The sequence below is a fragment of the Ailuropoda melanoleuca genome, chromosome 1 (assembly GCF_002007445.2).
Source record: "Ailuropoda melanoleuca isolate Jingjing chromosome 1, ASM200744v2, whole genome shotgun sequence".
NCBI lineage: Eukaryota > Metazoa > Chordata > Mammalia > Carnivora > Ursidae > Ailuropoda > Ailuropoda melanoleuca.
The window spans coordinates 209,913,388-209,927,019 of NC_048218.1; the positions used below are offsets into that span (position 1 = coordinate 209,913,388).

General features: G+C 48.0%; 1 protein-coding gene and 1 long non-coding RNA gene across 11 annotated transcripts in view; one reads left to right on the top strand and one right to left on the bottom strand.

The window, feature by feature from the left end:
* Positions 1-5,169: 5,169 nt before the first annotated feature.
* Positions 5,170-10,908, bottom strand: LOC100480784. 3 transcript variants are annotated; one of them, XR_004619409.1, is made up of 4 exons: positions 10,838-10,908; positions 10,327-10,371; positions 9,629-9,717; positions 5,170-5,582 (listed from the first exon to the last, which is right to left on the bottom strand). It is a non-coding gene; the product is annotated as an uncharacterized LOC100480784 (long non-coding RNA). The 3 variants fall into 3 exon arrangements; XR_860971.3 differs by having other exon boundaries at positions 5,170-5,587; XR_002144543.2 differs by having other exon boundaries at positions 5,170-5,587; positions 10,783-10,906.
* Positions 10,909-10,993: 85 nt separating this feature from the next.
* RBM33 (RNA binding motif protein 33) overlaps positions 10,994-13,632 on the top strand; it is a 133,238-nt gene continuing 130,599 nt past the window's right edge. For 3 of the 8 annotated variants that reach the window (XM_034639899.1, XM_034639907.1, XM_034639923.1), the window contains exon 1: positions 10,997-11,492. In XM_034639899.1, coding sequence (XP_034495790.1) covers positions 11,450-11,492 — 43 coding nt within the window. In that variant the 5' untranslated portion in view covers positions 10,997-11,449. Of the gene's footprint in view, positions 11,493-13,632 lie in introns of all 8 variants that reach the window. The other 5 variants (XM_034639928.1, XM_034639932.1, XM_034639941.1 and 2 more) reach the window with 3 other exon arrangements.

Consider the following 13,632-nt stretch of genomic DNA (forward strand, 5'->3'; position numbering starts at 1 on the left):
ACACGCATGTGTATATGTGGGTGGGTGTGTGGGTGTGTGTTGCTCCAAACGCTGGAGGAGAGGCTGAGCGGTCACTGTCACACCTCCACCATGCAGACCTCAGTTCCTCTTTCAATACATTACTTTTAAGCGTTAAAAAAACCCTCGGATCACAGAGCTAGGAAATGACGACTTTGTCCACTGTACTTGTACACCGCACTGGATGCTTAGAAATTTCTGCAAAATTCACTTCCCCTGGTGCCGTCCCTGACAGTCCTGGCTGGGTTGGAGCCTCCCGCGTGCCCCACAGAGCTCTGCGACATGCCCCTCATAACTGTGACACGCCGTTTCTTCATCTATTCGTCTTCACACGCGGTTGGAGCTTCTAGGTGGCATGAAAGTTCTTCTTTGACTTTCCATTTTCATACCTATCCACAATAGGATCACACGGTAGCTCTGTTTTTAACTTTGTGAGGAAACTGATACTGTTTTCCACAGAGGCTGTGCCGGTTTGCATTCCCACGAACAGAGCGTAAGGGGTCCCTTTCTCCGTGTCCTCGCCAACACCAGTTATTTCTTGTGTTTTTGGTATTAGCCACTCTGACAGGTGTGAGGTGATTTCTCATTGTAGTTTTGATTTGTATTTCCCTGATGATGAGTGATTTTGAACATCTTTTCATGTCTCTGTTGCCATCTGGATGTCTTCTTTGGAGAAACATCTGTTCGTGTCTTCTGCCCATTTTTAATGAGATTACTTGTGAGTTTGGGTTTTTTTGTTTTTTTTGCTATTGAGTTATAGGAGTTGTTTATATATTTTAGATATTAGTCCCTTATCACATGTATGATTTGCAATTGTTTTCTCCCATTCGGTAAGTTGTCCTTTCATTTTGTTGATGGTTTTCTTTGCTGTGCAGATGCTTTTTAGCTTGATGTAGTCATATTTGAATCTTTTTTTTCAACACTGTTTTGAGATTGCTGCGTTTTGGAATGCATGCTGTAGACTTGGTGAATATATCACAATCTAGCCATTCTTTGCCATCGTTGTGCATTTAGATACTGTTCTTGTTTTATGTTTTTATGGGGGGTTTTGCTTGTTTTTGTGATAGTAATACAGCAGGACCATTCTGGTTCACAACTTATCACACACGTGCAAGACTTTCCTTCCTTTTTTTCCCTTTTTTTTTTAGGGTTGGGGGCAGAGGGAGAGAGAGAATCTTAAGCAGGGTTCCTGCCTAGCATGGAGCCCGACACGGGGCTCCATCTCATGACCCTGAGATCACCACCTGAGCCGAAACAAGAGTCAGACGCTCAACTGACTGAGCTCCCCAGGCACCCAGTAGGAATTTCTTTAGGGTATGCAACCAGAAGTACAACTGCTGGGTAGAAGAGAATGCTCCTGTTCCACTTCTGCAGACATTGCCAGCTTACTCTCCAAAATGCTGATTCTGGTTTATGCTTCAACCAGCATCACATCCTCACCAGATTTGGCATGTCCGGTTTTTAAATTTCTACCAATCAGATAGCTGTGAATTTTTTCAGTCTGTGCACCCCTTACACAAAGTGGGGGGTAGCAGCTTCTCCTATTCTTGGCTATTAGGGTTTCCTCATCTTTAATCTCTGCGTTTATACCCTTTGCCCATTTTCCTATTGGACTATTTGATTTTTATAATTATTGGTTAGTAAGAGATACATGTATATTCCAGATACTAATCTTCTGCTAGTCCTAAGTGCAAGTATCTTTCCCTAGTTTATGGCTGCCTTCTCACATTTAAATCGTATCTTTACATACAGAGCAGTTTCAAACCTTAATGAGCTCAAATTCATCAGTCTCTGCCTTTATGTTGTTTTCTTCTTAATCTTTTTTTGATCTTTCCTTACTCACTGAATTGATATAATTCTATTAGGAAAATGCTTATCAAAACATTGATTTTTTTCCCTAAGTTCCAACGTAGGTCAATGAGATTTATTAGTGGCTTTCCCAGTGAATCAACTTTGGTAATCTCAGTAATCACTGTTCCAATTGTTTAAAATGTTAACACTAACTCTGGCAGCAAAAGTTTGTACAGATGGTTTTCAGTTCAAGTGAAATAGTTGATAAATACATGATCTTTTTAAAAAAGGAGATCTCCGAACTGTCCAGACATCTAGTTCAGTATTGAGGACTTGAAAATTAACAATGGCTTAGTTGTATGCCCTTTGATGTGGATTACACCACAAACTCGGACCGTGCTCCCCTCGATCTGTCCAGGCCGTTATTCTCAAAATGCCTCCCCCTCCTCCAGCTACTTACGTTGCTTGCTAGTGCCCCACATTCGGCCCTCCCTCATCACTTAAGCCCCATCAAAGCTCCTCTGGCCAGAGATGGCTTAGATTGTTATCATTCCCAGCATTTTGTGTAGCATGTTAAAATGGCAGGTGGTTAAATGAAAAGCTGAAGAAACATTGGGTGAATGCCTTTGGACAGGATTGTTTAGACTTCATATGGCTGGTAAATATTTATCTACCACTCAGAAACCAGCGACCCATTCCTTTCATTTTCTGCTGGTGAAAATTCCAGCCTTTGGAGTTGTAAGAGGTTATTTTTGGACTCTCTCATTCTTGCTCTCTGTTCTCATCTTCTGAGCCCAGGGTTCTCCGGAGGAAGGACATGGCCCACTGGCACCTTTCAGGCCACACTCTCCCAACCTCACTGCCGGAAAGGAAGCCCCTGCCCCATCCCCCAGCTGTGGTGCACAGTGTCCTGAGCAGGGCCCCTGGCTTGGGGTACATGTCCAACTGTCTGGGCAGTCTCAGAAGATGGGGTGGTGGGAGGGAGTATGCTGGACAGATTCCACCACGGGCTCAGGCTGTTCCCCAGCCAACTACTAAGGCTGGGGAGACAGCATCCCAGTGGCCCCCACTAGCCACAGACTGGGATGGGGGTGGGAGAGAGCAATTACCCAAAGAGGAGGGTGATTCTCCCCAACTTGTTAGAATGTGTCTAACTCACGGGGTGTCAGTCCTGGCTCAGATCCTTCTAGGTTCTGCGACCTCGGTCAAGTCCTTGATTTTCACGTGGCGTCTGTTTCAGCCCATCACGCACTTTGTCTCACAATCCCAGAATTGTAGAAGGAATAGGGCAAAGGATTTCTCCTTCGAGAACTCTGTAGGATATCGAGGCCTCCTCAAGTTTTTGAAGCTACAGAACTCCACAGCGTACTTATGAGGCCCTGGTACATAGCTAAGTGCCTTAGGACACATTAGCACCTGCCCTTCACCCATAAATAAGGAAGCTAAGGTCCACAGGAAAGTGACTGCCGTGGGGTTAGACACCATAGAAGGCTCCCGAAAAGTGTTCTGGGCTCTGTGGAGGTGTGGCCTCCTGAGATTTGTCATTAAAATGACAAACAACAGCTTAATGTTGCGTTGCGATAATTGACGGCCAGATTGCTGTATCTAATAAATAGTCAATACTCGAGGAATTAAATTTATGGTTGTTAGAGCAACAGAGCCAGCTTTGGACACGACATACTGATTCTGAGGGATTTCTAACTTCATTCAATACGGGTATGCTTTAATGATTTAGGTTTGCAGAGTCACTCCAGGACTGCGCTGTTCTCATGAGGGTGGCACAGGGCTGTCGGCTGATGCCAGGCTAGGTAGGGCTCCCCAGGGCAGGGCGGCACCTCGGTCCTGTTCGTGCCTCCCAGGTCTGGTACACCTCTGCACATGGTGGCTGGGTGAACACGTAATGTTGGTGGGAAGTGAATACACAGGGACTGCCATCCTTCACCCTCTGGAAGGCAACCAAAGGCAAGGAGGGCCACACGCGTAACTACTTGTTAGCTGGCACAATGGAGAGCGGTAAGAATCAGGGCTATTTGGATAGCCCAAATAATTTGGACTCAGAAATATAAAACAGGGGCGCCTGGGTGGCACAGAAGTTGAGCGTCTGCCTTTGGCTCAGGGCGTGATCCCAGCGTTCTGGGATCGAGCCCCACATCAGGCTCCTCCGCTATGAGCCTGCTTTCCTCTCCCACTCCCCCGCTTGTGTTCCCTCTCTTGCTGGCTGTCTCTATCTCTGTCAAATGAATAAATAGATAAAAAAAAAAGAAATATAAAACAATGCTAGCAAGGAGAAGGTGGGAGCTTGAACTCATTAGGAGCAAATGTGCAACACACGCATGGTGAAACATCAGTTATGTTCTCAAGCGGACAGAAGGTGTAATTTACAAGGTGATTTTACATTGCTGCTTACGGAAGCAGTTTTATTTGCTTTTATACAATTCCCAGTGTCGCTATTAGTATCATGCAGTGATTTCCCACAACTCTCCACAACATGGACATGATCAGACAGGAGTCATCCGCTGGGTGGACTGCACGCGAAGCGAGGAGCTTTGTCTTCTTCTCTGTCCTTGGCACATACGGGACCGTTTCTCTCCCTGCTTCCCATTTGTAAAACAGCAAAGGGAAAAGGCAATGAGCTGGGAGGGGGGCTGCCAGCACTATCTGCAATGCTCAAAAGCACTCTCTGTAGGTTAACATACTTTTTAAAAAAATTTAAATTCAATCAATTAACATATAGTGTAGTATTTGTTTCAGGGGTAGAGTTGAATGACCAGTTGTGTATAACACTCCATGCTCATCCTATCACGTGCCCTCCTTGATGCCTGTCACCCAGTTACCCCATCCCCCCACCCACCTCCCCTCCAGCAGCCTTCAGTTTGTTCCCTAGAGTTCAGAGTCTCTCATGGTTTGTCTCCCTCTCTGATTTAATCTTACTTTATTTTTCCTTCTCTTCCCCTATGTTCATCTGTTTTGTTTCTTAAATTCCACATACAAATGAAATCATATAATTCTTTCTCTGGTTGACTTATTTTGCTTAGCATTAATACCCTCTAGTTCCATCCATGTCATTGCAAATGGTAAGATTTCATTCTTTTTGATGGCTGAGTACTATTCCATTGTATATATATACCACATCTTCTTTATCCATTCATCTGTCGATGGACATCTGGGCTCTTTCCATAGTTCGGCTATTGTGGACATTGCTGCTATGAACACTGGAGCGCAGGTGCCCCTTCAGATCACTACATTTGTATCCTTGGGGTAAATACCTAGTAGTGCAATTGCTGGGTTGTAGGGTGGCTCTATTTTCAACTTCCTGAGGAACCTCCATACTGTTTTCCAGAGTGGCTGCACCAGCTTGCATTCCCACCAACAATGTAAGAGGGTTCCCCTTTCTCCACATCCTCTCCAACATCTGCTGTTTCCTGAGTTGTTACTTTTAGCCGTTCTGACTGGTGTGAGGTGGTATCTCATTGTGGTTCTGATTTGTGGTTCCCTGATGCTGACTGATGGGGAGCATTTTTTCATGTGTTCTTGGCCATTTGGATGTCTTCTTTGGAGAAATGTCAGCTCATGTCTTCTGCCCATTTCTTGGCTGGATTAGGTGAACATATCTGAAACACAACTGCAAACATTATCTTACCAGAGTAACACCAGGGACCTCAGGTGTCACACGGTAAGTCACCGTTAGCAAAGAAGCATCCTGGGGCGCCAGCGGTTTCCTTCGCACACTTGTACTTGGGGAGTGGGGCTGTCTCCGGTGTGGAGCTCTGCTCCTACGCTAGAAATGAGAATCAGACTTACCATTGTTCTGTCGTCAATCTGTCGGTTACCATCTTACGCTTATACTTCGATGCAACTGAAACTCCAGCAAGCCCCGAGGCTCGGGACCCTGGGTTTGCGCGCAGTCCTACAGCAGGCTGTTCAGGCGTATATCTGACGTCTCGCTGGCTACTCTGCTTGTCAGCACTAAATGCATTATTTAGCCTCTTTACATCTAAAATTATCCAATTCACATAGGATATTTAACTCTTAGTGTGACTTAGGGCAACATCTTTCTCATATTTTTATGAAGCAAATGTTCTTAATAAGAGAAAAACAGGCTAAGAAAAGAAAGCACCATAAAAAGAACGATTACAGAAAGTAATAACTGAGAAGAACAGGGTGAATATGTAAGTCACAGCAATGAACCCCTCAAAAGGATCACAGTGCGAATGCCTGAGTTTGTGAGGGTTTAGGCCAAAGTGGGGGGCGGGGCTGGCTGGGTGCACCTGCAGGTGCACGCAGGGGGAAAGACGGGTTTGTCCTGTTGTGCTGGGGTCCCAGGAGAGGCAGGGCCTTACCCTGCTGATACCACAGGGCACCCAGGAGAGTGGGGAGGGTGGGCTCTCACAGCGGGGACAGTGTCATGAGCCCCTTTGTGATGTGGGTCAGCTAGCTTTCTCACCAGTAACGTAAGGCTACCTCACCGCCTTACCACAGGTGACATGTGGGGGATAAACGAGGATTCTGAGCTCCCTGCGGAAACAGGGCTATTTAAATACAAAGTGTGGCTTCATCAGCTTTTCTGCCTTGGCCCGAAGCAGTCTGCGTTGCAAGGTACTCTCCTGAGGACTCAGCCACGCGCTTTCTCCCCAGCACCACAGCAAGCCAGGTACACAGCCAACTACACAGACGGGAGTCTAGCAACTTGCCACGTGCTGGACATCTATGCCTGGCGAGCCTCCTTCCCTCACCTTCGTTGACACCACTTACCCCATCAGCACTGACACCACCCTGAAGCTGCCACAGAGAGTTTCCTAAAGACCTCATCCCCTAGACTCCTGAGCTTGAAACTGTAAAATTAAGGAGGCACATAGCTCCTCCACTGTAAAATGTGAATTCATCATCGAGTTCCATAACAGGGGAAGTGCAAGAAAGCTAAGTCGAATAACCTAACATTTCCCAACTTGACACATCTGTGGAGCTGGGTTTATACTTTGAGCATAAAAGGCACCTGGGAAGTGATTACCTGATCCAACTTCCGGAAATCAAAAGTTGATAAAACTGGCACGAAACCTAGGAATCTGCATTTTCACAAGGACCCAAATGTGATTTTATGTATTTTAAAGATTGTGGTCCGCTTATTCGACAGAGAGAGCGCACAAACAGGGGCGGCAGGAGGGGATGGAGAGGCAGACTCCCTGCTGAGCAGAGAGCCTGATGTGGGTCTCCATCCCAGGACCCAGGGATCATACCTGAGCTGAAGGCAGATGCCCAACTGCCTGAGCCACTCAGGCGCCCCCCCCCCAAAGTGATTTTAAAGCAAATTCCTAAACTGGATGGCGCTTTGAGAGACACTGGTCTAGGGACTGGGGGAGCAGCCATATCTAAAGTGGGCCGCACATAACTCAGGAACTCTGAACACTGGCTGCGGAGGTCGTGGGGACAGTGGTGTGAGCTCGGGGAATTGTTCCATTTTCGCCTGACTCTTGGTGTACTTTTCCCATTCTCTTGGGGTTTCACCTGCAGCAACATTCAAGGTGAGCCGACGCAGATTTCTGGAGCTCCTTCCCGACACAGCTCCATCATCTCTAGCACTGAGCCCCACAAATGCCCACCGGCAGCACCTCGAGACTGATCTCTCAACGCATTGCGACTGCTGTGTTTTACTTGAGTTTCCCCTCCTCCCCCACAGTCCAGAAAGTGCTTCCCGGCAGAAAACTGGACAGTAAGGCCCACCGTGGTGGTTTCCTCTCTCGGTGACCGCGGTCCAGTGCTGTGTGCTGTCCAATGCCAGAAAAGAGTGCGTTTCACATTTGTCCAGCTTTCACTCGTGTGGGGAGCCTGCCCCTGCTGCTGTGCCGTGACCAGATGTGGCACGTTCTTTCTCGTTGCTTCTAAGGTCTCCTCTTTCTTTGGATATATTTTTTAGTTGCATCACATGCATCTAGGTGTAGATTTCTCCTAACTTCTCTAACTTAATGCCCATCATGCTTCCTGTATTTGTGCACTGATGTCTTTCATTGGCTCTCGAAAATTCTTAAGCGTCATGTTTACAAATACTGCCTCTCTTCCGTGGTCTTTGTTCTCTTCCATGACCTCCAGTCTGACACTCTCGTTCTGCCCTCCCAGTTCCTAAATGCCTCAGTCACACTGTTCCATGCCTTTTCTCTTTGTGGTCCATTCTCAGCAATCCTTTCCTGCCTCTCCTCAACTCTAAAATGCCCTTCACTGGGTCTCATCTGTTTAACTTTTCTGTTGCCATTTTATTTCAATGGTTAATTTTGTTATAGTTTTATGGAAGCCCTCTCACAGTGTTGATGTGCTGACATCCGAGTTCACCCCCTCTGGAGCTACTCCCACCTCATGCTGGGTCCACACCCCAGGGTGATGTCCTGGTATTCTGCCTAGGCTGGGACTCTCTGTGTTGCATTGCCCCCCTGGGTGGAGGCCCTCCTTACTCTGTCCAGGTGAGTCCTTACCCTGGCCTGCCAACCAACAAGGACATACTCGTCACCTTTTTGATCTCACTTCCCATACTGGGCAGCCCTCGTATGGGGCATGAGGTCTAATACTCGGATCTGGGTCAGCACAGCCATCTCCACCTCCCCCACCCCTGCCATGTCACCGGTGTCACCTAATGGCTTTAGGACAAGACTGAGAAGGCTGGGAAGAAAAGGACAGCTACAGGGCTCTGTGGTCAGTGTAGGGTCTCCTCTTGGTTTCTCACTTTAACTCATTTCCTTAAACAGTTCATATATTTTTGTTGCTGTTAATTTCAATAGCTGAGGTCCTTGGGAGGGCAATCTACAGTTTACATTTCCAACTCTCAATTACAGTGGTTTCTTCCCTTGTATATTTTGTGATCTCTGATTGTAAGTTCACAGTTGGTTGATCCTAAACTGTGAAAAACATGGAAGCATAATTTGAGGAAGCCCTTCCAGGATCAATGGCTTAATCTGGGAGCCTCATGTTCATACTCTCTCACTCTGCCAGAGGTCTAAGAACGTATTTCCTATTAGCAGTGCTAATAGGGGTACCTTCCCTCAGGGAAACCTTTCTTATATGCTCACTTACAGCTCAGGCCTTTTCTCCCCCCTTCTCTCTCGATCCCCTGGAGATCTGTTTTAATTTCTAAAATCCAGCAATCCAACAAGTTTTTTTTTTTTTCTGCAAAATCTGTTTTATAGCAGGAGGGAGGGGCCCTAGACTTTTCCATCCATATTAACAGAAGAGGAAAGCTGCTATATTCACTTCTAACTCAAATTAAAGCTGAACTTGTAAGATTTTCAGATCTATGAAATTGTAAGTGCTCACCAGGAGGTCTTCTTACCTTTAACCATTTACACTCCTGTAATGCCACACCTGGCAGCAGCTTCATTTAAGCGGATAGAGAAGAAACATACATTGGGGGCAGGGCATTATCGGGTGCTCCTCCCTGCAGTCCATACAGGCATGCATGAGCTCCTAGCAGAGCTGCTCTGTGACTCCACAGCTGTGACGCAGGGGCAAGATGAAGGAATCGGAGTGGCCCTAGGTTAGAAGTCTTTGACCCTGGAAACTAATACATCTAATAAGTTACCTTAGTTTATCTTTTAGATCCCCAAACTCAGTAAAAAGGAGCCCAAAGTCTGGCCTCCTGACAGATGTTTAAAGATCACTCAGTTTTCCTCCATCGAGCAGCAGTGTACCAGCCAGAGCGCATCTTTAACACAAGCAATGATGTTTTATAACACAGCTGACATTCTGACTTCCTTGGGTTTCTAGGACGAACTAAAAAGTCAACCCAAAGTGAAATGTGTCTGATGAGAGAAAAGGGGTTTGTTAAGCCTCTACTCACAGTAATTTGTCAGCATCTTCAAATATTTGGTGTCCATGCTCAAGTTTTTCCAGTGGGTGTTTGATGAAAAAAATGTAGAGATTCTTGTTCTAGAAAAATTCATTTTTAGGTCATTCACAACTGAGATAGAGGTCTTTCCTCAATTACAACCTGGCTACAAAGTAACTATGAGATTGTTTCATCTCTGGGTATTTGGTTTTTGGAATCATCCTCCTCAAGATCACCAGTTTGTGTGTGTGGAGTGTTAGAGACCAGTGAAACCATCCTGAAAAACATCTGAGTTAGGAATTCCATCCTCCACAGTTCAAAAAATAATGCAAGGGGATTAGAGGTTCAAGCCATTTGAGATCTGGATGTGTGGATGTGCTTTCTGATGGAGACTTAGTTGTTCCGGGTTGCTTACCAAGCTTATCATTATTTTTTGCAGTGATGACATGCGGCTGAATCAAAATAACTTTTAAAATTGTTCTTTGGTTTTTATCTTTTAGATGAGAATTACTTACATTAGTTATTAATCCAGGAAAGCTTATTTTTTTCAAACACTTTCTTATGGAAAACTTCAAACGTATGTCAAAGTCCTAAAGCTTTTATAAAAGTTCATGTAGTCTACCACTAAGGTTTTGTCACATGCCCATCTTCCCATGCAGGAAGCCACCTGCTTCCTGGACCGCGGCGGCCGTTTCCTAGGAGTGTCTTACCTCTCCATGCTGCCCATCCGCTCTCCTGCTGTCAGAGCCGTCTTCCTGAAACACAAATTTTACCTTGTAACTTCTGTTGTTAGAACCTTCTCATGCGCCCTACAGCATCAGGAAAATGCCCCAAAATCCTGGGTGCATCTGGCCCTTGCTCCCCTTTGCAGTCACTGCTTACGGAGCACCCTCTTCCAATACGCTCGCGGCCGCACGCACTGCGGACAGTTCTCGGTTCCTAGCAAGTCCTCTGACATCTCTGAGCTTCTGCTCAGCCTCCTCTTTCTACCCTGACAGCCCTTTCTTTCTTTCCCCCGCAAACCCTCCACCTTCACCGTCACTGAGTCCAGGTTTGCAGCTCGTGTGTACTCTACGACCTCATTGCATTCACAGCCCCCACACCCCAAGTGCCAACAAGCACCCAAGGCTCCCCAAACCCCGCGTCCTTTCCTTGACGTCACTCACTAGCGCCTCGTTCTCTGGCCTTTCTCGCTGCTCAGAAGAGCCAACTCCCACTGACCTCTGCGCCCCGTCGCGCAGCGTGTCCGGGTAGCACCTGCAGCTCGCCTCCAGATACGGCCNCTCCCCTCCAGATCCGCCCCCGCCTCTCCGAGCACGCCCTGCCCCGGTCCTGACTGCGCCGCCGACCCGCCCACCGCCCCACGGGCCGCCAGCCGGAAAGCGCGGCGTCAACTGCTGCAAAGCGCCGTACGACAGAACCTGGGACCGGAGTACGGCCGGCAACCGCCCTCGCCGCCGCTGCAAATCCTACAGCTGCAGGAATCGAGCGCGGCGGCTGCCTGCCTGCTCGCCCTCCGCGCTTGCCCTGCGTCCCTGGAGGCGGTCCGGAGCTTCTGCGCCGCGGAGGCGGCCCGCGCCCGCCCTGCCGGTCGCCATCATCCCGGCGTGCACCGCGGCGGCGGGCGGGCCGGCGGCCATGTTGCGATAGTCTGTTGTTTTCTTCCTGCGGAGGAGCCGGGCCGGAGTGGCGGAGACCCCCGGCCGCCCCTCCCCTGTTTCCGGTCTCGGCCCGCTGTCCCCCGTCCCCGCCGCGCGTCCCCGGGCCCCGGCCGGCCGGTGGCCCACCGGCTGGCTTGGCGGGGCGACCCTGAAGGCCGGGCCCGCGAGCACCATGGCGGCCGCTCTGGGAGCGGGCGGAGGAGCCGGCGCCGGAGGTACGTGAGCCGCCCCGCGCGGGGGGACGGGCCGGGGCTCTCTCGGCCCGCGTTGTCCTGCCTCCCCCGTCGGTCACCGCGCCGCGGTGGCCTGCGAGCCTCGGTGCCGGGGCTGGCGGTCGCGAGCCTGCACGCAGCCGTGGGCTCCTCGGTGCGGCGGCCGGCCCCGGACGGCAAGGCTGTGGCCTGCGGGGCCGCGGCGAGCCCAGCTTGTGGGAGGGTGGCCTCTGACCAGCATGGGTGGGCTCCGCGCCCGGGGCAGAAAAGCGGCTGGGAGAGCCCCATTGTGCAGGAGTGTGGGGCAGTGCGGCGTTTCAAAAACTGGGGGTCCTTAGGGAAGAGCCCCAGCTCGTGGGTCTACTGCGTGAACTCCTCACTGGTCTAACGAACGTCTCTGAGTGCTTCATCAGCAGTTTACAGAGACGAAACAGGGCAAAAGAGCTTTAGATACTGAATCCGTTCCCTTGGGTGGTTTTCTCTGGTTTCGCAAGCATCAGTGATTTTGACAGGACACCAACAAATTCCAGGTAAAATCAGTGGTGAAATCACATTTAGTTGATTGAAGTTTTTTTTTTTTTTTTTAAATCTTAAATATGGAAAACTTCTTGAGAGTGACTTTAATGATTGCTTGAAAGCTCTGGTAAAGGAAAGGAGTCCCTTAGATGGTCAAGTATCATCGACAAGAGCATCATTCCAGTGTCCACTCTAGAGGTCTTTTTGAGTCATGCTTCCTTATGAATACATTGCAGTTTTCTTGCTCAGAACTTTGGTCTGAATATTAAAACGTTTGTATGGCAAAATGGAAGAAACCACAGAGACTAAACGCAGATATGTCACTTTGGACAATAAGTTTGCTAGGTACCGCCTTTTTGTCAGGCGATTTTTTTGCTTGTTAGAGGTGAGGCTTTCTAGTCGAAATTTGAAAATGCACGGTGTCCCTTACTTGGTTACTTTCTGGGGTTCAGAATCCGGTGTTTTGTATCATCCTCTTTAAGTGTAGTCTGGGAACTCCTGGGTCAACACTGTTTTCATTAGTAGAGCAAACATGGTGTACAGTGGCGATTTCCAGAGGCTGTAGGATGTGTGAAGATGTTACACAGATGGCTGCTGGAATGTGTGCTGGCATGTTCTTTCAAGTTACTAGTTTCTCATTTGTAAAACGGTAAATGTCAATGAATACAGTTCACATGAGTAAAAGAATTTCGGTGCCCTGGATGAATTTGAGTCTAGAAAGTTTGAGAATTGCTATTTTAGAGGATTTAGGTAGGCTTTATCCCTGATGTTTTGGGGTTTGCCTTCCATTTCATCACAGGCACCTGGTTTCCCCTCCTTACACCAAAGCCAAAATCTTTGTGAGTTCTACGGGACCTGGCTCTTAGGGCCTCACCAAAAACCCGAGTATCTCCTGCTGGCTCTAGGAGCACTGTGGGGGCTGGCTGCTCATTAGCCAGCCTCAGGCTCCCCAGGAGGCATTCTTACCTAAGGTTTGTCCACCTCCTGGTAGGAGCCTCCCTCCCTCCCTCTTGTTCTGTGGTAGCCTTGTTGCAGAACATTTATCCCAACTTGTAATTTCATTTTGTTATTTACTACTACTATTTTTTTTTTTTTAAATCTCTCTTACCCTAGTCTGTAAGCCCTACGAAGACCGGGATGCTGCCTGTTTTACCTGCCGCTTATTCCAAGTTCCTGGCACATTGTGTATCTTCAGCCAGTAATTTGACAAATGAGTGAATTAAAGTTTGAAATGTTTTCCTTATGAATCCTTTTATACCCTTTTATGTGCATCCGTAAGTTGAACGGTTTTAGCTTTGTGGCCTTTTATGGTACCAACAGCATCATGTAGTATTCTGCAGTTTGCTTTGTTCACTTAAAAGTAGGTCTTGGGTGTTGTGGGGGGACGCCTGGGTGGCTCAGTCAGTTAAGCATTTGAATTCATGATCTCAGGGTCTTGGGATGGAGTCCCAAGTGTTGCTCTCTGCTCAGTGGGGAGTCTGCTTCTCCCTCTCCCTCTGCTCCGCCCCCTGTGCATGGGCTCGAGTTCTTTCTCTCTCTTTCAAATAAATAAATAAAATCTTAAAAAAAAAAAAAAAAGTAGGTCCTGGGGAATCTTCCATGTCAATAGGTGAGAGTTTTACGGATC